Raw genomic sequence first — 23,298 nt, 5'->3', positions numbered from 1 at the left:
CCTACATTCTTTGGCTTATGGCCTCTTCCTCTGTCTTTAGAGCCAGCAATAATGGATTGAGTCAGTCTCTCACTTTAATCTCTCCTGCCTCTTTGTCCATATCATATCTCTGACTGACTCTTTTGCCAGCCTCTTCTACTTTTAAGACCTATGTCATTGGACTTGCTTGGGTAATCTGGGAACATTTTCCTGTTTTAAGATCTGTCACCTTAATTTTGTCTGTAAAGTCCCTTTTGCTATGTACTATAACATATTCACAGGTTCCAGGAATTAGAGATCTTTGGAGGGCCATTATTTTGCCTGCCACAAGTGGTTTATTCTTAGTTTTGTTTTAAAATGTTTCAGTAATCTGTTCACAGAATTGCCTGTTAAAACCCAAGTTAAGACAGTTAAGACAGGATAGGATAGAAGTGAGGGAGAAGCAGGCTTCCCGCTGAGCAGGGAGCCTGATGCGGGGCTCAATCCCAGGACCCTGGGATCATGACCTGAGCCGAAGGCAGACGCTTAACAACTGAGCCACCCAGGCGCCCAAAAGTACATGACATTTTAATAGGTATTACCAACTGACTGTTGGAAGGAGTTAGGAGTACAAACAGTTAACTAGTAATACCTATACTAGACTGAACTTAGGTTCTGCATCTTTCTGGAACTCTCCATGACTACATTAAATCACAGTGACTTTTCCCATCTCTAAACTCTAACTGCTGGAAATATTTGACATTCGGTACATTATACTTAACTTTTCATATATGTATATCTTAGCCTCTCCAGTTAGATTTCTACTTTCTCAAAGGCAAGGACATTCCCTCACATTTTTTTGTGCTTCCACAACACCTAACATAGTGGTTCTAAACTATGGCCTTCTGACTCCTAAGGACTTTGGAGTCATCTTAAGATACCTAATTTCTGCAAAGGAAACCATCAACAAAACAAAAAGACAACCTACTGAATGGGATAGATATTTTCAAATGATATATCTGATAAGGGATTGATATCCAAAATATATAAAGAACTCATGCAACTCAACACCAGAAAAACAATTTGATTAAAAAATGGGCAAAGGAACTAAATAGACATTTTTCCAAAGAAAACCTACAGATGACCCAACAAGCACATGAAAAGATACTCAACATCACTAATCATCAGGGAAGTGCAAATCAAAATCACAATGAGATATCACACTAGTCAGAATGACTAATATCACAAAGATAAGAAATAACAAGTGTTGGTGAGGATGTGGAGAAAAAGGAACCCTCGTGCAGTATTCATGGGAATGTAAATTGGTGCAACCATTGTGGGAAACAGTATAGAGGTTCCTCAGAAAATTACAAGCAAATACCATATGATCCAGTGATTCCACTACTAGATTATACTTACCCCAAGAAAATGAAAAGAGTAATTCAGGAAGATATATACACCCTTATGTTTATTGCAGCATTATTTACAATAGCCAAGATATGGAAACAACCCAGGGTCAACTGAATGGATAAAGAAGATGTGGTGTATATATACGTATATATATGTATATATATACGTATATATATGTATATATATACAATCAGCTATTACTCAGCCATAAAAGCAACTGAAATCTTACCATTTGTGACAACATTGATAGACCTAGAGGGAATTATTATTCTAAGTGAAGTAGTGAAGTAAGTCAGAAAGAGAAAGACAAATACTATATGATTTCATTTATATGTGGAATCTGAAAAACAAAACAAACAAACAGACTCTTAAATACAGAGAACAAACTGGCTATTGCCACAGGGGAGTTGGATGGGGGTGGTGGGCAAACTAGGTGAAGGGGATTAAGAGATACAAACTTCCAGTTATAAAATAAGTCATGCAGGTGAAAAGTACAGCATAGGGAATATAGTCAACAGTCTTGTTTAAAAAAAAAAAGATACTTTCAATTCCAAACATGCATACATTTTTCTCAGTGCTTGCTAGAAAATATACTGCTAGTATGAGGTCCACATATACCAAATGTTTGGGTATTTTTGAACAAGTTCTAAGTTTTTTGAACATAGTAAACATTTAGTTAGCATTTTATGCATAAAATTAGAATAGTAAAGAAGATGTTGGTGTAGAGATTTTTAAAAGTTTAGAATCTAAACTGTTTTGAAATTATAATCTTATTGCCATATATTATTTATATAAACATTTTTAGCAAACTGCTTAAAGTTTGCTCCCAAAGGAAGGGATTGGTAATGTATTTTTTATTCACCCCCCTTCCCCTTGAACACTGCCATGTGTGTAGCAGTTACTCCGTGAATTTGTTCATTGATTGGTTTCTTTGGAACTGTAGTTTAATAGAGGTTTGGGGTGCACTGGATAGCATGTGTGGTCATATAAAGTTATACAAATACTTAAGCTTACATTTTTAGTTTGGTTGACAGCATAAAATAGTTTTTGACTGGCATATTCTGTAAGTTTTCCTGAGCGTTTTTTTTATGCAATATTTGTTAAAGGATTTAGACTGTACAATGGATATAATAAAGACCTAATTTTAATTTAACAAGTGCTATAATTATATGTTAACTGTTTTTCAGGTGAATCCAGAACATTGACACAAGAATCATGTGACATATCTCCAGTATTAACTCAGGCTATGGAAGCCCTGCAGGATAGACCTGTCTTATATAAGTTGGTGACTTTTTCCTAATTTAAAAAAAATAAATCTGCTTTTTCTTTGATGAGTTATGCTAGCTTTCAGTATTATCAAATTATATACACTAGTTTGAGTAATATAATTTACAGTGATATTTTCATCTCATATGTGTATCATTGGAGCATCAGCTTATTTGCGTAATGTGTATTATAGAATGCCATAAGGTGGGGAAAAGCAGGCTGTCCCTATATCTAGACTACCCTTTATTTATGTAGAGGTTAAGGGGCTTTTCCTCAATCTGTCATCTCATTCACTACCTTAGGGTTGCATGAAACTAAAACTCCTCTATCAACCCTTCCCTAGAGAGAAAGAGGTCAAATAGGGGACTGAGAAATATAATTTCCCAGAAATGAAAAAAGGAGATTTAAAATCAGGATTCCATTAATAGGATTTAGAGTTCAGGTGTTTGATTCCGTAAGTTATGCTGGCCAAGAGATGTATGATGATAATTTGTATAAGAATTCTATGCATTATTAATTGTTCACATATTTTCTATTATTCTGTATTTTAATTTTGTTCTTTATATAAAATAGAAGTATTTTTTTTAAATTTTTAATTTCTGCAATAGTATGGAAATAGGGAGACCCAGTGGGGAGTTATAATACAGGAAACAGAAAACCAGGGGACTTCTACATAGGCATTCAATCCTGCTCTGAGTCATGCCTTTCAGAGGCTTGTAATAGTTTAAGAGGATTTCCCCATTATTCTTTCTGATTGGAACATTGTTTAGCCCATAAGAAGTTTCCAGAACACAAATGCTGGGACAGCTGTGTAAAATAATAACATTCCAGTACTACTTAATGAGTACTTACTATATGTTAAGCACAGTTCTATGTGCTAGAGACACAACATCAATAAAACTCTACCCTCAAATTGCTTTATTTTATGGGAGCAGATACACATCCATTTTAATGACTGTATTAATTGCTATTTTAGAGTCTCTGTGTCAGGTGCTGTGTGGCTCAGGTGTTCTGTGGTAGGGGAAAGGGATGAACATTAGGGAAGGTTTCCTCTGGGAAATAGGTTTAAAGTGAGTTCTCAGGATTGAATAGGCATTTTCCAGGAAGAGAAGGGAATTGAGAACATCCCAAGTTGAGGGAACAGCAGGTGCGAAGATGTAGATTGAGAAAGAACATGTATTTTGGGGAAATTGGTTGCAAAAGCTTGCGCTGGCTGTTGGGTTGGTAGCAAGAGATGCTTTGTCATAGCCCTGAATGTGGTGCATGTGTATGTGGTAAGGCATGTTCACTATGGATCACCAGCTCAGCAGATTTTATCTACCTTGGAATTTCTTTCCCAGCCTTTTTACTTTAAGGTATTGGTGTTTAATTATGAGAGTCTTTTATACTGAAAATATTTGGTATTTGATTTTAATCAAGTGTTACATTGTCCACACATTCCTATTTGTTCATAAAGTTAGTCTTTGTTTAAAAAAATGCCTTTGTGTGTTTTGGTCAGCTGACTTCTACCATGTAAATATATTTTTACTAAATTTTGATTCTTGAGAAACACTTGGAAAGGAGCAGTATTGCATAATAGTTTGGAAGGTGAGCTCTGAATTTGATTTTTTATAAGCCCCTCTACTTTCAGAAACCTCAGTTTACTTAAATGAGGATGAAAATAGTGCCTATCTTACAGGTTTTTGTGAATATTAAATTAGATTGTTCACATAAGGTGTTTAGCACAATGCTTTGCTCATCACTAAGTATTAGCTATTATTTTTATTTTGAAAGGAGATAAACTAGAAAGTTGTCAACCACAGAGGGGTGTATTTAGAGTCTGTTGTGACAGCCAGGAAAAGCTGGAAAGACAAAGAATAGAACTATAATAGGCGAAAAAGATTTATGTTGAAGGGGCACATGCCAGGGAATAAGGAAGGCAGCAGTGCAGTTGGGAAGATTTTAAGAGGCATTTGGAAGTTAACTTGGGAAGAAGGAGGATTTTTAAGACCAATTGATTCCCATAAGATGGATGCTAAAAAAGAGGAAATTGGCCTTTCATTAAGTAATCATTTATCTTCAAAGTGGTAGTTTCTTTAAATTTAGGAAAAATTTAACAATGTATCTCTTAACCACCAGATGGCACTATATGAACTTTATTTAAGTAATGTGTAAAAGCTTCACTGCCCTTAGTGTGTCTCAAATGTGTAGGTATCATGTGCAAGAAAAATGGTAATTATTGAAGTCCTTGGGAAAAGTTTCCACCCAGTTTTTATTAGGTAGTATGTAACTAGAGTGCTAATGCATTATTTATTTTTAATAAATCAGGTATAGAAATTTCAATAGGGGCGCCTGGGTGGCTTAGGTGGTTAAGCTGCCACCTTCGGCGCAGGTCATGATCTCTGGGTCCTGGGATCTCTGGGTCCTGGGATCGAGCCCCACCTCAGGCTCCTAGCTTAGCAGGGATTCGCTTCTTCCTCACACTCTGCCTCTCCCCTGTGCTCGTGCTCTCTCTCTCAAATGAGTAAATTAAAAAAAAAAATCTTCAAAAGAAAAAAAAAATGTCTTCATAAAGAACTTTATTATAAGTAGAATAGATTGACATCTTCCTTTGGTAGACCTTCAGAATATAAAGTGTTAAAGAATGTAGTAATTTGCTGGCTTCTTCATTCTTTATGTATTTGTTACATTTCTTGGAGGCTTTTAAACTATTCTTTTAATTTGTTTTTGACCAACATTTTTCATATTTTAATTTGCTTTTTGACCAAAACTTTTCTTTTTTTGCTATAGACATTAAAAATGGGGACTTTAATTTTTACTTTTAGCTTAGAGGCATTTTAGAATATTTATATCATTTTAACATTCACCTTTGTAAAGCTCCATTTTGAATTTTTGACCTTTGTTGGGAAATAATCTCTTTTTAGTCAAAGAAATTTTCTTCTTTCTCTGGGAAAAGGTGTTTCATATATATAGATGTCATTGAAGATTCATTGTAGTGCATGCTGGTTTTGCTTCAAATTATATCTATTGTTGCAGGGGGATTAACATTCATATTAATGTATAAGTATATTTCATATAATTACACAGATCGGAGTCCAGTGTTTGTCAGGCTTGATAATTCACTCCCACCCCCATTAAAATGCTAGTGAATTCACTGGTTTCTAACATAACTTGTGGTCAGAGTGAATAGGCCTAGAAACAGAAGTTACATTGCTTCTGTTTATTGTGGCAGGTTGGGTTCTAAGGATGAGTTTTATGTATTTGAGAAGTTAAAAGTTTGTGAATTTTGTGCTGTAAGTAATCATCTGATCATAAGTCATTTCATGGAGTTGGTGATACTTAAAGGAACACATTCTTTACTAAACATATTTATAGTTTAAGAGCATGAGAAAAAATCAAAGCATTTTGGTTCTAATTTTTTTTTTTTTTTTTTTTAAAGATTTTTTTATTTATTTATCTGAGAGAGAATGGGGGACAGAGAGCATGAGAGGGGGAGGATCAGAGGGAGAAGCAGACTCCCCACTGAGCAGGGAGCCCGATGTGGGACTCGATCCCGGGACTCCAGGATCATGACCTGAGCCGAAGGCAGTTGCTTAACCAACTGAGCCACCCAGGCGCCCGGTTCTAATTTGTTTTAAAAAATAGAAAGTGATTGCAAGGTCACTGCGTGCTTAGAGCTTAGCAGCATAGTGCATTTCATCTTGATTTATTGCTAGTATGTCACTGCATAGAATTTCAGACCCATTTCCTTTTAACTGAAGACAAACACAAAAAACCATGATCTGGTTTCTAGTGAACAGCCCTTTAAAAAGGTTCAGATTCCTACAAATTTGTAGATATTGACCACTCTACTACACTTTCCCTTTTATTTAAAAATATTCCCTCTTCCAGCTTTCTTATGTTTAAAAAAATGTGGATTTTATTTTTTTTATTTTTTTAACATTTTTTTTTAAGATTTTTTTATTGAGAGAGGAAGAGAGTGTGTGTGCGAGTACAGGGGGGTGGGGAGGCAGAGGGAGAAAGAGAATCTCAAGCAGACTCCCTGCTGAGTGTGGAACCGACATGGGGCTCAATCTCATGACCCTGAGATCATGACCTGAGCAGAAATCAAGAGTCAGTCACTTAACTGACTGAGCCACCCAGGCACCCCTGAAAAAATGTGGATTTTTTATTAAATCAGTAGCATATTAAAGAAAGCAGTATAGCTTTTATAGTAGTAGAAGAAATTAATTCTTTTGGAAACCCAAATCCCAAATTTTGGTAACTTTGGTTTATATGTAGGGTATGAAATCATTCTTAATATGAAGTCTGTTAGAAACTCTTTAGAGATTTAGAAGTTCATGGGTCTAGAATCTGCTGACACTGGACTGCGAAAAAATTTCTTGTTTTCCTGTGTACTTTTAAAATAGCAAGAACTTTGAATTGGTGGGTGGGTGTAAGGAATGGTGGTCATAGTGGGAAACCAAGGCTGATTCTAGTCAAAGAAATGGGCACTCTTGGCAACTCCAGGCCATCCTGTGATTTCACCCCAAATTGTCTGATCTCCCAGTTCAAAGTTCCCTTTCCTATAAACTCCTTCACTTTAGGAAGCCTTTTTTTTTTTTTTTCTTTTAACCACAATAGATGATTTCTAAATATACATAAAAAAAGTTTTTGCTCTGTATGCCTCATTGGTCAGTAAATTTAAGGAATGTATGTCTAGTATTGGAGTCAAAATAAGCTTTTGGATATGGATAGTATATTTGGGAAAAAATTGATGGTAGAAGAAAAATTGTTGTTTTTTGGATTGCAGAGTTCTAACTGTAAGCAGTCCTCTGAGAACTAGATATTATGGCCCATGTGAACACTAGAACATCATGTTTTGGACTCCAAGGGTGCTGAAACCTGAAGAATCCCGAATTTTCACCTTTCCTTGCTTTTTACTTTTACCAGACCCAATGGCTCTGTCCCTTATTGCCATTGCCCCTGTTACTGATCCCAAATTCCAACATTCTTTCTGAGGAGGAGTAAAAATATGTACCTTTAGACTGAATTTTCATTATGATAAAGTTATTTCATAGATATTTTTTTGTTGTTTAAAAACAGTATTGCTTGAGAGAGTTGTGTAAAAAAGCTGTAGATGTGTTGGTTATCTCAGAAATTGCATGAATAGTTTGATATACTCATTAAAAAGAAACACATCTGTTTTTCAAATAACGTATTTCTTCTAGGTATACCTTAGATGAATTTGGGACAGCCAGAAGAAGCACTGTCGTTCGTGGATTTATTGATGCTCTTACGAGAGGGGGCCCAGGAGGCACACCAAGACCCATTGAAATGCACTCCCATGACCCTTTGAGGTATAGTAATCAGACAGTGTTGGAATAGTTGATGGTTTTCTGAAGGAAATCTTTACTAACATTTAGTTTTTACATTAGATACGTAGGAGATATGTTGGCTTGGCTCCATCAAGCTACTGCTTCTGAAAAAGAACACCTTGAAGCTCTCTTAAAGCATGTAACTATACAAGGTGGGTCCTCTGGTTGTTATTGCTAATGTCTAAGTATAGAAAATAACCCAAGGCTTCTCTGTTTCTATTCTTATTGCTGTCATCTTCACAGAGATAAGCTCTTCACACCTAGGTGCCACATTAAGCACGCTAATTAATTTTCCTCTCTGGTTTCCCCCCTTTTCTGCTAATAGACTTCTCTCCTCCATCACTTTCCTGTCACAGCTGTTCACACTTGTGTGCTGGTCCCTTGTAGCCTTCCCATATCAGGCCTGCGCTCCCCTGCCTTGCTTTTAAGTGTGTAGCGTACACTGTCTCAGATCTTCCGCGCCACGCTTTAAAGGCAGGAGGTGGTATTATCTTCCTTTTATCTATGAGTAAACAGACTGAGGGACTTGTTTAAGGTCATTAAGCTACTAATTCTTTTCTACTGTCCAACCCCTTATTCATTCTCACGTGACTGTTGTAAAGTTTTTTGAATAATTACTCAGGTAGTACTAAATGTACTTAAAATTTTGGTCTTGATTTCAAGGAAGAAAAAATGATGCTTTTTGAGTTGCTATGTCTGTTTCTTACAGAATTTCAGATCTTCTTAGTATTGTGACTATCTTAAGATGCTTGTTAGAGTTTGAGGGGTAAATGGAAAATTAAGATACTCTATTTTTGATAGGAATTAAAGAGAAATATTGTGACTGGTATCACTTGACTGTGTTGCATTGCCCAGCCCCTCATCCTTCTGGCTCACAACGTGATCTCCAGGAGAGGCTAGTGTACAAATTGGGGGAAGATCCTTATTTACCCTTCCTCATTTTTTTTTACTCTTTGATATTCAAATTAAACTCAGCATGTCTGTTTGATTGGCACAAGGTCTGAACTTTTTTAAGTTGTTTTCTGTTATCCTAATTACCTAGTTTAAAAGAATGAATTTCTTAAAAGATGTTTTAGTGAAGTATATATGAGAGGCAATGTGAAGAGGTTGGAAGAATATAGATCGGAGTTGGATGAAACAAGTTATTCTTTGGGAATGGCTTCATTCTTCCAAGCCTCAGTTTCTCTATCTGTAAAAAAGAAGGCGGTCACAGGCAGTAAATGCCAAGTACACAGGACCTTGGTAAATAGTCAGTATTTAGTAAATGCCAGTTTTTCTATTAGATTACAAGGTGTGCTTTCCGTCTTTATATCCTCAGCTTCTGTGTTCAGCACCCCTGCCCAGAGTAAGGCGTTTGTAGAACAAATACTAATACGTCTTTACATCACTTCCTTCAGTTAATATGTTTCCTAGTCATTTTTTCCTGTGACTCATACATACATTTATTCTTTTTCACAAAGAAGTAATGTTCATTTTATTAGTCAGCAGTGCAATAAATTAACAAGGCTCTAGACCCAGACATTAACATAATTAATAATGTCCTAAAAGATATTGAACTTAATAAAATACTATGTTACTTTAAATGTTTGTTATTAGTGCCATTAATCATATGCATTATTGTTTGTTAGTTTTTTGAACTTATGTGTGATATGGAAAAAAATTTTCAGTTATGTTGTAATTAATTGTAGGTGTTGAAGAAAATATCCAGGAAGTTGTTGGGCACATTACTGAGGGTGTGTGCAGGCCTCTAAAGGTAAATATTTTGTTTTTTATATATGTTATATGGCATCTGGCTAAATTATTGCCTTATTCCTGTGAGTTTAAAAGAACTGTTAACAGCTTGAAGTCAAGCTATAGTTTTCTCAAGTTAACACATTAGTGTAGGATAACAAAATACATTTTAAAGTAAGTATTGTCAATTTTCTCTTTAAGGAAGAAAATTTGAAATATTCTTAGTTTATATATATTCACTTATTTTTTTTACCATATTATGTTTTCCATGGTAATTTATGTTAATCAATTGAGAAAAAGTCCCTTAAGTTGAAATAACTTATTTATGAACTCTTAACAGAAATTTTCTAAGAACATGTTCCATTTACTTTATTGTTTCAAGCATTGTACGTTTTTTGTCTAACAATAAATGATGATAAATACAAGGATAAAATAACATGTGTAAGTTTTATTATCAATACTATTTATAGTACAAGGAACAGAATTTGAAGTCAAACTTGGGTTAGAATTTCCACTTTGCCACTTAATTGTGTTCACTTGTTCGAGTTGCCTCTTCTGTTGAACCTGTATATAAAAATACCTACCGTGCGGCTCCTGGATGGCTCAGTCTGTTAAGCATCTGCCTTTGGCTGAGGTCATGATCCCAGGGTTCTGGAATCTAGTCCCCTTTGGCATTGGGCTCCCTGTTCAGCAGGCAGCCTGCTTCTCCCTCTCCTTCTGCCCCTCCCCCCTGCTCGTGCTCTCTCTTTCTCTTTCTCCAATAAATAAAAATCTAAAAAAAAAAAAAAGAAAAAGCTACTATTAAATTAATGGTGGTTGTGAAGATCAAATGAGAAAACTGTGTAGATGAAGTACATAGTTCCTGATACCTACTAGGCTTGCAGCAGTATTTTTCTTTAATAATATTTATGGAATACTTTGTACTTGTTGGTTTAATTTCCTTGTTGATTGACTTCAACTTACTATGTAGAAATTGAAATCTAGAAGGTTTATGATTTATTCTTACCAAGAACCAAATTTTAAAACTAATTTTTTTTGTTTCTGAGATTTTCTTTGGTATTTTGTTGTAGGCAAGGAAATATCAGATAACACACCCTTGTAACAGTTGATTTACAGATTTAATTATTACTGTAATTTGATCATCTTAGGATTCACTTGCATATTCAGTAAATAAATAGCAAAATATTTTGAAATTATTTTACTTAGTTCTCTCAAGTGAAATATTTATTTGCCATAGTTTGGTTTTTAGACATTTATACTCATGTAAATGTTGCTTATTTTGTATACTAGCAGTTATTGGAAAGATAGAAAAAGAGAGTATAAAAATATTTCTCTTTCTACACTTTGCATATTTTTTTGTAACTACATAGAGTTAAAGGAAACTCGGAGTCATAGCAATGAATAAATTGCTTTGGTGAATAAATTGTATTTTATCTGCCTTACCTCCCTTTACCCCCTTCCTTACTTACGATATTATGTTCCTTATATTACTGATTCCTTTTGTTGTTGTTGTTAAAGTAATTGTATAAAATATAATGCTAGGATCTGAGGGTTGGAATGGACTTTAGAGTTTCTTGTTCTGGTCTGAGTAAGAAATATTATTATGATGTTAAAAATATTAAATTAATAGGGCGCCTGGGTGGCTCAGATGGTTAAGCATCTGCCTTCGGCTCAGGTCATGATCCCAGGGTCCTGGGATCGAGTCCCGCATCGGGCTCCCTGCTCAGTGGGGAGCCTGCTCCTCCCTCTGCCTCTCTCTCTCTCTCTGTCTCTTATGAATAAATAAAATCTTAAAAAAAAAAAAAAATTAAATTAATACCCATTGCTTATATAAAGAGATTATATACCAAAGTATGCCTTTGTTTTAAAATGTACCTTATTTCATTTTCCTTAAATGTTTATGTTCCAAAAGGTGTTTTCAACAATTGTAGGGCATTATTGTGACTGTCTGTAAAATTTTAATGTAAGATATCAAAAGGTGAAGAAAAAACTCGTAAGCAAGCAAAAATATTTCTATTGTAAAATGAATAAAAATTCTTTCAGTTTCTGAAGTGACAGAAACCTTAGATCTTTTCATATGATAGTAATATTAAATGCGTACTCTAGAGAATATTTAACAGATGTTCACAGTAGTTACATATCAAATTAGCTTGATAGTGGTACATTATATGATCCAACAACTCTTCCCTTCCTTTATATACTTGTGACAATTTACACTATTTTAAGAATTTCCTTCCTATATGACCTCATTTGGGTATCTAATATTCTCAGCTAACATTTGAATCCCATCTCTTTAATAAAAACTTTAGTGTACTATATGCTCTGAGCTTTGTAAATTATGTGGGTTCTATGCTGTTATAAATCTGCTAGAGAAGAGCTGTGTATCTACATTAATATCTTTTATATTTTGTCCTAATAATTATATTAAAATTTAGAAAATATCACTTTTATTGACATAATATATAATTTAAATCACTATTGATCCAGGCCTTGGACCTAGAGAGAAATTGTAATGTAATGTGAAAAAATCATGGTTTTTAAATTCACACAGCATTCATGACTTATAATTTGTGTCAGTATGTATGTATGATGTATGAATTTCATAAACATATTCATGTAAAGGTCATTTTTTTTCTGTAATCTAAGAGGGTTTTATATGCTCATATACATACATTTGTAAAATCTATTTTAGCAAATCACATATGTTGGCATTATGACATATTCCAAAATCTAAGTATAGAGAAACTTCAGTTTTCAAAAGTGTGTATTAAGCATCTGTTGTGTATGTACTGTAGAGATGTAAAAGAAGCAGAAAACAAATTGTCTGTGTTTAGAATCTGGTTAGGAAACAAGAAAACACAATGTAAGCAGCAGCTTTGAAACAGATATAATACGTAAATAACACATTATCAGTGTGATTTAGATTGTATCCATTAATTAGGGAACATAAAGTAAGGGCAAGATCAGTAAGAATTCCTAGTAGTTAATCTTAAGAGTAATCAAGTTAACTTTGCAGTAGATCTGATACTGCCCTGGTAGCCATAATTAGACATACATGTTGGTGCTAATTTAAGATTTGTCTGTTACTGTCTAATAAAAAAGGAAATTTGGTGTAATAGTTTGAAGATAAGAATTCTTTCATTTTTTTCTGAATATTTGGTGATATAGCAGTATTTGCACTGATAATCTGTTTTTAGGGTGTAACAGCTGCTTTGCAAATAGTGCTGAACTACATTACGTTATAATCTGGTGAAAACCCTCACAATGACCTCATCATTGTATTATTTCTGGTAGCAACTGCCTTCAGCCAAATTCTGTAGGTATTGGATCTAGGTTTTGTTTTTTTTTTGTAGAGTATATCTGTGTTAAAATGTTTCTGTTATTTTACCATCCCCTATAATTTATTTATTTATTTTTTATTTTTTTTAAAGATTTTTATTTATTTATTTAACAGAGAGAGAGAGCACAAGTAGGCAGAGCGGCACAGAGGCAGAGGGAGAAGCAGGCTTCCTGCTGAGCAGGGAGCCTGATGCGGGGCTCGATCCCAGGACCCTGGAATCATGACCTGAGCCGAAGGCAGCCGCTTAACCGCCTGAGCCACCCAGGCGCCCCCCCTATAATTTAATATTCAGAAATTACTTAGAAGGAATTTTGTGATTTCTGCAATAATTAAATTTTATCTTTTTAAATGCATGTTTATACCACATGTGATTATTGAAGAAAAGTTATACCTTTAAGAAATGTTTAATTTTTTTTCACATGTTTTAATAGGTTCGAATTGAACAAGTAATAGTTGCTGAACCTGGGGCAGTTTTGTTATATAAAATTTCTAACCTCCTCAAATTTTACCATCATACAATCAGGTAAGTGGAATGGTTAAATGTGCTTTATTAAATCCTATGTGATACATCATTTCAGTTAGAACACAGTATAAGGGTTTTTGTTTTTTGTTTTTTTCATTTTGTTTTGTTTTGTACCATTTGTACAACTACATATAACTAGCAGAACCTCCACACCATATGAATCATTACATATATATTATTTGTGCTGTATTTTGAGGTCTGTCATTTCCTTTTCTTCCCTAAACATAACTGTACACACCCTCACACACATGCACGTGTACACATACAACTTATAACAGTGTGAGTTTATAGGGTGAGTATATTTTTAATCTTCTTGCATCAGTAAAAGAGATACGTGGCACCTAACGTAACTATACATTATACTCAAAATAGGGCACAATAAGTGAAGTGTCCTATCCTCGACGTAAATAATGTAAATTCTTTATCATTTAGTTTCCTATTAGTGATAAAGCAGAACTATAGCTTTATTTGCTTTAAATAAAAGGTACTTTATCTTCTTTAAATAAAAGTTCTTTTATCTGATTAGGAACCACTTGTTTTCTCTATAGTACGATCTTTGACTCTAAAGTGTGCATTTATTTTCACTTTGCAGTTATGGTATACACTTGAGCTTTATTATGCCACTATAAGACCTTGTTCCATGCGTAGTTGTGTTAAAACAATGTCTTGAATTTCAAGCTCTATTTTGGATAGTTTTCATATTAGTCCATTAAAAATGATTTAACAGTTACTTTTCATCCAGTATGCTAGAATCAAGAACAGAAGTTCAATTGTTAAAATCCAAGAGGGTTATAGCTAATAGATCCAGGAGAGGTACAGGGATCAGTAGTTCAAGAAGCACCGAAAGACTATGGCAATGATGTTACCTACCTTCTAGTAGCTGAGATTAGCCACCCAAAACTTCACAGCTAAGAGATGGGTTTCACATTTTTAAACAAAACCAACAAGCCACAGGCTATAAAACTAATCAGAGATAGGATTTGGGTTAGTCCTCTAACATTTTAGATATAAATTTATTACCACCACTTGCTATGACTCAAAAGCAATAAATTAGTTTCAATTGTGATGTTATAGGCTTCCTAAAATAAGAGAATGATCCATACTGAGGAAACACAAGAGCCACTGAAAGCAGCTAACACTGTAACTAATGCTGTACTAGGCAAAGGTAGTGGTAAATCATTTTTACATTATTTATGTAGTAATACCCATGATGGTACTGCATGAAATTTTTATTTGAAGATAATGATAACTCAGTTTCTAATGCAAATAATGCTAAGAAAAAATCATTTGGATTCTGAAGGTAATAGGTTCCTTAGACTCTGAGAATTACAATTTTTGTCTTTGAAGGTGATGATTTTGAAGATGACAGTTGGATCTTTTGATACCTTTTTTTGTGTACTTTTTTTAGTTCACATATTTCCTCATTTAGTCAATTAAAAAACTGATTACAAATGTTACTCTTCTAGATGCTAAAGAAATGGCAGTGAACAAAATAGCTTAAACTTACATTCTAATGGGGGAGAAAGACTAAGTATAAAATAATAATTTTAACTGGTGATAAGGGCACTGAGGAGAAATAAAGCGGGAGAATGTAAATAAAGCATAGAGAGTGACCACATATGAGCAGGTGTATGTGCATGTGGCTGTTTTAAAGGCCTTTTGGTGGAGGTGATGTTTGAATACAGACCTAAAGAGCGTGAAGGAGTTGGGCATGTAAAGATCTCAGAGAAGAGTGTGCTAGGCAGGGCACACTCTGGCCCTGAGGCCAGAAAAAGCTTCCATTTTAAAGAACCAGAAGGAAGGCCAGTAGTTGGAGTAGAGTGAATGGAAGAAGTAGGGAGGGATGAAATCAGAGAGGTAGGCAGAGGCCAGATCATGTAGGACTTTGTAGGCTCTAGTAAGGATTTAGATTTTATACTGAATGGGTTGAAGAAGATGTGTGTGTGTGGGGGGGGGGGTGTGTTCCAGTGACTTGAGCTGATTTATGATACAAGGTGACTCTGGGCACTGTGTGGATAACGTAGTGTAGTGGGGTAAAGGGGAACAGGGACGGTATTTAGGAAGCTGTTTGTATTCTGAGCAGAGACAGTGATGAATCAGAGTAGGGTGATAGTCTTGTAGGGGGTGAAAAGTAATTATTTCCAGAGACAAGAGGATATATATGGACTAGAGAGGGTGAGATATGAGGAGTCAGGGATGAATTCTTGGCTTTTGGTTTGAACAGTTAGATTAGTGGTATTGTCATTTGCTGAGAGGGAGGCTTCTAGAGAGGACAGTTTGATGGGAGCGGGTGGGTAATGAAGAGTCCAGCCCACTTTTGACTGTCGGATTCAGCATCCCTATGAACATTCAGTGGGAGGTGTTGAGTGAGCAGACAACAGAGAAATCGGCTAAACCTATAAATCTGACAGTTTGTAGTATATAGATGGTATTTGAAACACTAAGACTAGGTAAGATAACTTACGTGAGTATAGATAAACAAGAGGCCTAGGACTGAGTCCTGGGGAATCCTAATATTAAGAGGTTAGGAAAAAAAGAAACCCACAAAGAAAATTGGAAAAGAATAGCCAGTGATGTTGGGGAAAAGTGGGTGACACAATTTTCAAAAATATTTTGCATCTTATACACTAAAACTCCCCAAGGATGGATTCCATCAAAAGGCCGTAGTAAACCAAGGAAAGGAAGATGTAGAATCCATAAAAACAGGGAATCCAGCATACTTTGATTACATTTCCTTTCCTGTAAAACTTTCTCTCTGTGGTTAATAATCACTTTGTTTTTGTACTTGCTTCCTTTCCTATGTCCTTATCACTATTTCAGACCCAAACTCTTAAGTAGACTCTACATTTTCTCACCGTATAGTCAAGCACATCAACCAATCCTTCCTAACTTCTCTCTCCTCACCTCTTCCCACATCCATCTTGGAGATGCCATTCTCTTTCTCCAGTCTGAATTGGTTGCTCTTTAGACCTACTACAAGGCTGTGACACAGGGTTTTGTCTTCTTTATCAGCCTGCTCATTCCCTTATGTTGAAATCCCTGATGCCTTGGACAGCTCTGAATAGTATTTACATGCTTGTAATAATGTAAACATTGAGTATTTATTCACCAGAACCCTATGATATAACTGTATTAGGGAACCTGGGAAAGATGAAGTTTGGGTATGTTGTGGTGGGGGATGAGCATTATGTAAGAGATGTAACTTTTCTATATAATATCTAAAATTGAAAAATATAATGGGAGGATAAGGATGTTGGGTAGAAATATGGCGTGAAATACAAAAAGCATTTACAAGTATCTAGCCCAGTTACTGGTACCTAGTGAGTAGTTAGTAAACACTGGTAAATTCTAGATCTGAGTAACTGCAAAATATGGCTGATAACTCCATTTTTTTTTAAATGAATGTAAACATATCTTGGTATCTCTCCAAAGTTTTCATTAAAATATCAGTTTCTGTGGCGCCTAGGTGACTCAGTTAAGTGTCCAACTCTTGGTTTCAGCTCAGGTCATGATGTCAGGGTCATGAGATCGAGCCCTGTGTCGGGCTCCGCGCTCAGCGGGGATTCTGCTTGAGATTCTCTCCCTCTCCCTCTGCCCCTCTTCCTGCTTTTACTCCCACTCCCCCCCCAAAATAAATAAATAAAATCTTCAAAAAAAACCAAAAAATAAAAATAAATAAAATATCAGTTTCTGTTTGTATACATTCAGTGTTTTCCCCCCGTTGCTTAGGATGGTATACTTTTATTCAGAGGCATACTTACTTTTATTGCATGTATAGGCATGTGTGAGAATTTCTTTCAATTTATTTTGGTGTTTAGCTAATAATATTTTTAACCGAAATACTTTTTTTTTTTTTTTTAATGTAGGTATTATGGCTGCCTGTTTAGGAATTTGCTTTTACTTTGCTGTTTGCTTTATATGTATATTTTTAACTGTTAATTTGTTTTGTGTGCATTAAATATGTAAGAATTCATTCCAGTTTGTTTCAGTTTCAGAATGTATTGAAATATGTAGTATTAGTATTTGCTTTTATAATATATCATGTGCAACATACCAGTTTTCTCTAAATTTGCTGGTTTTTTGTTTTTTTTTTTTGCTTACTATCTACTGGTATTTATCAATGCCATTATATTTATTTTGAGCAATCTTTCACATCAACAAAAAACTTTTTCACCTAACATCACATTTTTAAATGACTTTCAATACATGAATTTGGAGAATAAAATTGGGAATTGTTTTATATACATGCTTGTCTTATATTCTGGCAAAAATGAGAAACTCCTTGGATAGGTGTAAGAAATATCATAGCAAATTAAGGAGTACCGAATGTGCTAATAATTAAATATTTTAAAATACTACCAGATTTTTCATAATTAGTCTAAAGGCAGTTGTATAAAAATTGAGAAACTTTATAATTTAGATATGGTGTAAGAGTTTAATTGGAAGAATAACTCAGTGTTAATAAAATTTAAATATTTTATGAATAGAGCTTGATGGAATGGCCTCCTTAAAATTAAAATTAGTTCTTGGATAATCAAGAGATGCATTTACTATAATAGAGAAAAATAGAGAGATGGGTTTACATGAGTGTCTGTTTTTCTAGAAGAGATTGTACAACATTGAAACCATTTGTTCATCACCTAACTCTTAAAAAAAAAAACACAAAACCCTGTCATTTTTATATGAAACTAGAGGGGTTGTTGTTAATTCACAGTTTATATTCTACATACACACTTTTACTTAAATCTAGATGGGTTTTTTTGGTTTTTTTTGTTTGTTTTTGGTTTTGTTTTGTTTTGAGAGAGAGAGAGCATGGGGGGTATGGCAGAAGGGGCAGAGGGAGAGAGAGAAGATCTTAAGCAGGCTCCACGCCCAGCACAGAGCCTGACATGGGGCTCAATCTCATGACCCTGAATCAGGACCTGAACTGAAATCAGGAGTCAGATGCTTAACTGACTGAGCTACTCAGGTGCCCCTAAATCTAGATCAGTCTTTTAAATGAATTATACACAGTTAAAGAATTGATTGTTTTAGCTTCTGTTTTGCAACCTGAAATATTCTTTGCTTTTAGTGGCATTGTTGGAAATAGTGCAACTACATTATTGACTACCATTGAAGAAATGCATTTGTTAAGCAAAAAAATATTCTTCAATTGCTTGAGTCTTCATGCAAGTAAATTAATGGACAAGGTATGTTTGAAAAATTCGATTCTTAAACTGTGTGAGTGTGAATCTTTCACATTTAAAAATATTGTTTTACAGTTTTTACATTGGTGACAATTTTTTCCCATTCCATACAATGTTCTCTTGAGTTCTTCCTCTGAACGACAAAATATATTTTGAGATGGCTTTACTGGATCTAGGTTTATAGGCTGGGTTCCTGGAACAGTATAACATTGAGTCATAATTGGAGATAGAATCTCAAGCCTTAGTTTCACTACCAGTTTTCTATAGAAAATTTGCTTTAATTTGTAATTAAAGCAAACTTACTATATTTAGGTCAGGGCTAAGATGACATACAGATTGGAAAACTGGAACTCTTACTAAATGTTTTTTTCTAAACAGCTTGCTTTATGTATTTACTCTCTGGTGGTCCAGTTTTATCCTTAAGAAATTTATGCTCCTTTGAGTAATATACTACAATTCATTATGAAAATAAGATAACAAAAAACTTCCCACAAAAAAACAAACAACCACAACAAAAATCTGAAATAGTCCTGAGAGCTAATATTTTTCACTTGAGCAGTGTGTTGTGGCAAGACCTTAATGAATGGGTTTACAATAAGCAAATCCTTCTTTATTTTTTTTAAAGATTTTATTTATTTATTTGAGATAGAGAGAAAGAAGCAGGAACCGGGGAGCAGAGGGAGAGGGAGAAGCAGGCTCCCCGCTGAGCAGGTAGCCCAATGTGGGGCTCAATCCCAGGACCCTGTGATAATGACCTGAGCCAAAGGCAGATGCTTAACGACTGAGCCACCCAGGAGCCCCATCCTTCTTTATTTTTGTTTCATTAAGGACTCAAAGTCTTTTAAGGATGCATCACAATCACTGTACTGGGTTGGTTTTTTTTTTCTTTTAATTATACCACTCAATCTAATAGGCTGGCTGTATTAGGCACAGATTTGTAATATAGTATAGAATAGTGAGTAGCATTCCAATCCAGAGTTTCCTGGTCAATTTTTATATTCCTAAGCTCAGAGAAGCCTTAATAGGAATCTACTTTCTGACCCCCATGCACAACTCAAATTCTTTTGGAAAAGCAATATGGATTTATAGACCTGGACCTATTTAAATTTTTTCCTGTTATATGGATTTTTGTTTACACTGCAAGTTTACTAACAGTCAGTGCTGGTTTTGTATGTGTTTATATGAGTTCTTATTTAAACAAAAATTTTGAAAAATCATTCATGCGTACTTTGAACATGAATAAACATGTGCTGGCTGATGAGATTATAGTGGCAAACAAGGTTGGTTAGCCTCACATTGCTTCCCTTTTAGTGGAGAATAGTTAAATTAATCAATGATTGCTATGGAATCACATATTTTATGAAAGATATGTGGCCAAGGTGCTGTGCCAGCACAAAAGGAGGAGCTTTCCAGAGAGGGAGGTAGAAGAGTTGAACTTGAAAGGACGTGGAATTTAAATAGGTAGACAAGGGGGTGGACAGAGGTCATCCTAAGTAGAGGAAACAAAAAGAATAGGCAAGAACATAAGCTGTGAGTCACCGGTAAACAAATTTTTCATTTATTAAAAAAATCACTTGGAAAGTGGTATAGCATGTAGATAGGAGAGAGACCAGGTTGCAGACAGAAAGATTAGGGGAGTATCAAGGTAGTTTTTATGAAAATACATGATCTAAAGTAGAGATTCTAGGAAGAGCCATGAAGGAACACATTCTTAAGGGGTAAAGGTAAACCTTCAAAATTTGGTGACTGATTGAATATGGGTACATGAGAGGCAGGAACCTAAAATAATTTCTACATTACCAACCTGGGAATATCAATAGTAATCACAAATATATAGAATATAGGAAGAGGGTAAAATTTACAGGATAAAGATGATATTGCCCACGTTAGGTAGGATACCTTGAAATATCCCATTGTTACTTGTCTAATCTAGTTGGGAGCTATACATTTGGGTTTAGAGAGTTTTGCATGTAAAAGATAGTTGAATCCATGGATTTGGATGAGGTCACTAGAAGTCATGTTTAATAAGAGTAGAGTTCACAGGACATACAGTCTTGGGAAACCCTAACATTTAAGAGAAGAAAAGAAGCCCACCCATGGTAGGATGCTGAGGGAGGATGACATGAGAGGCAGGAGAAAAGTGAGGAAAGTTTTATCAGAAGAGCCAAAAGAATGGAATTTCAAGAAGGAGGACATTGTTAATGACAGGTATTGTATAAAGAGTTCTAGTAAAACAAGGACAGCAGATTTGTTATCCTGGACAACATATAGATGATCCATGACTTACTGAGAACAATTTTAGCTGTGTGGTGAGGACAGGAGCAAGAGTGCAGTATGTGGAAAAGCATATGGATGTGCATATTACCCAAAGCTTCACCAGTCAGATAATATATGGACTAAAGACTGAAAATATAATATAGTAGGCATTCATATTATGAAATTTGAAAGAGAACAAAACACTATGGTAAAAGGAAAGATGGACTTAAATTTTTATGATCAATTAGAAGACAGGAAAAAATTGATTTTTTGAGAAGATCAACAAAATTGACAACCTTCTAGCAATTTTTTAACCAAAGAAAATTAAAAATTAGAATATCAGAAATAACCAGAGATAATTAAAATTTATTAGGAAATACCATATTAAAATACAGCAATTTTATGCTGAAATAATCTGAAAATCTGAATAAAAAGACTGATTTTAAAACAATATATATTGACAAAAAGAATGAAAAAGAAGTGGAAAACTTGAATACACCTTGCAAGGGAAGAAAAACTATTAAAGAACATGCTGCTAGGCCTAGTTCAGGTTATACAGATAGATTTATTCACACCTACAAACAGATAATTCTCCAGAATGTAGGAGAATATGGAAAACTTCCCAGTTCATTTTAGGTGTTTTAATGCTGACATAAAAGCGTTTTAAAGACAGTTATCACAAATCAGTCACTTCAAGTTAAAAAAAAAATAAAAATAGTTAAAATACCATCAGGTCAAATCCAGCATTTTATTAAAACCAAGTATGGGTTCTTCTCAGAAATACAAGAATGTTTAAGTGTTAGAAATACATTAAATGTTTCAGTGTTAAATAAGAAAATTTTATATTAAATTGTTGGGCGGGGAATCTTAGTAAATAACAAAGTAAAAATACTTCCTTAACCATATGAAGATAAAATTAATAGCCCACATCATAATTAACACAGAAGCACTACCAATATATTCTCTTTAAGTCAAGAAAGAACAAGACAAGAATGTTTGCCAATAACATTTTTAAATAATAGAAACACCAGATTAAAAAAATGAGAGATATAAGTATTTCAAAGGAGGAGACATTATTTATGGATGCTATGATTGTCTACTTCAGAAAGCCAAGAGAATTAATTGAGAAGTTGTAAAACTTAGTAAATGGATTTAGAAAGTTATTTGATGACATGGTCAATATACAAAAATAAATTTTCAGGTAGGGTGACAAAGTTGAAAGCAGCAGTAATCTTATCTCCCCACCTAGACAAAAATTGCACTGGTAGAATCTGGCTAATGTCATTATTTTCTAACTCTGGAGTCTAATGAAAGCTTGCAATGTTTAGGGGAAGGCTTGGACAGTAAATTGTGATCAATTTTGGTCAATTTCTACTTAGCACAGTAACAACTACCTGTCTTCCATGCCTGGTGCCATGCAGCAGGCAGCTGTGCACTTGTTCTTGGACCACCTTGCACACAGCTTTTTTTTTTTTTTTTTAATTTTATTATGTTATATTAATCACCATACATTACATCATTAGTTTTTGATGTAGTGTTCCATGATTCATTGTTTGCGTATAACACCCAGTGCTCCATTCAATACGTGCCCTCCTTAATACCCATCACCAGGCTAATCCAACCCCCCACCCTGTCCTCTCTAGAACCCTCAGTTTGTTTCTCAGAGTCCATAGTCTCATGGTTCGTCTCCCCCTCCGATTTCTCCCCATTCATTTTTCCCTTCCTACTATCTTCTTCTTCTTCTTTTTTTTTAAACATATAATGTATTATTTGTTTCAGAGGTACAGGTCTATGATTCATCAGTCTTACACAATTCACAGCCCTCACCATAGCACATACTCTCCCCATTGTCTATCACCCAGCCACCCCATCCCTCCCACCCCCCACCACTCCAGCAACCCTCAGTTTGTTTCCTGAGATTAAGAATTCCTCATACCAGTGAGGTCATATGATACATGTCTTTCTCTGATTGACTTATTTCGCTCAGCATAATACCCTCCAATTCCATCCACGTCATTGCAAATGGCAAGATCTCATTCCTTTTGATGGCTGCATAATATTCCAGTGTGTGTGTGTGTGTGTGTGTGTGTGTGTGTGTGTCTGTCTGTCTCTCTCTCTATATATATACCACATCTTTATCCATTCTTCTGTTGATAGACATCTGGGCTCTTTCCATAGTTCGGCTATTGTGGACATTGCTGCTATAAACATTGGGTGCACGTACCCCTTCAGATCACTACATTTGTATCTTTGGGGTAAATACCCAGTAGTGCAATTGCTGGGTTGTTGGGT

The 23,298-nt window shown here is 34.9% G+C and overlaps 1 protein-coding gene across 3 annotated transcripts in view; it reads left to right on the top strand.

The window, feature by feature from the left end:
- Positions 1–23,298, top strand: part of COG6 (component of oligomeric golgi complex 6) — an 88,706-nt gene that overhangs the window by 20,957 nt on the left and 44,451 nt on the right. For all 3 annotated transcript variants that reach the window (XM_036114603.2, XM_078070419.1, XM_078070418.1), the window contains exons 8-13: positions 2,556–2,649; positions 7,824–7,952; positions 8,031–8,122; positions 9,659–9,723; positions 13,473–13,564; positions 18,636–18,753. In XM_036114603.2, coding sequence (XP_035970496.2) covers positions 2,556–2,649; positions 7,824–7,952; positions 8,031–8,122; positions 9,659–9,723; positions 13,473–13,564; positions 18,636–18,753 — 590 coding nt within the window. The remainder of the gene's footprint in view (positions 1–2,555; positions 2,650–7,823; positions 7,953–8,030; positions 8,123–9,658; positions 9,724–13,472; positions 13,565–18,635; positions 18,754–23,298) is intronic.

The sequence above is a fragment of the Halichoerus grypus genome, chromosome 4, assembly GCF_964656455.1.
Source record: "Halichoerus grypus chromosome 4, mHalGry1.hap1.1, whole genome shotgun sequence".
NCBI classification, from domain to species: Eukaryota; Metazoa; Chordata; class Mammalia; order Carnivora; family Phocidae; genus Halichoerus; species Halichoerus grypus.
Note: the sequence above shows the minus strand (reverse complement) of the source record. Positions and strands in the feature narration are given on the sequence as shown.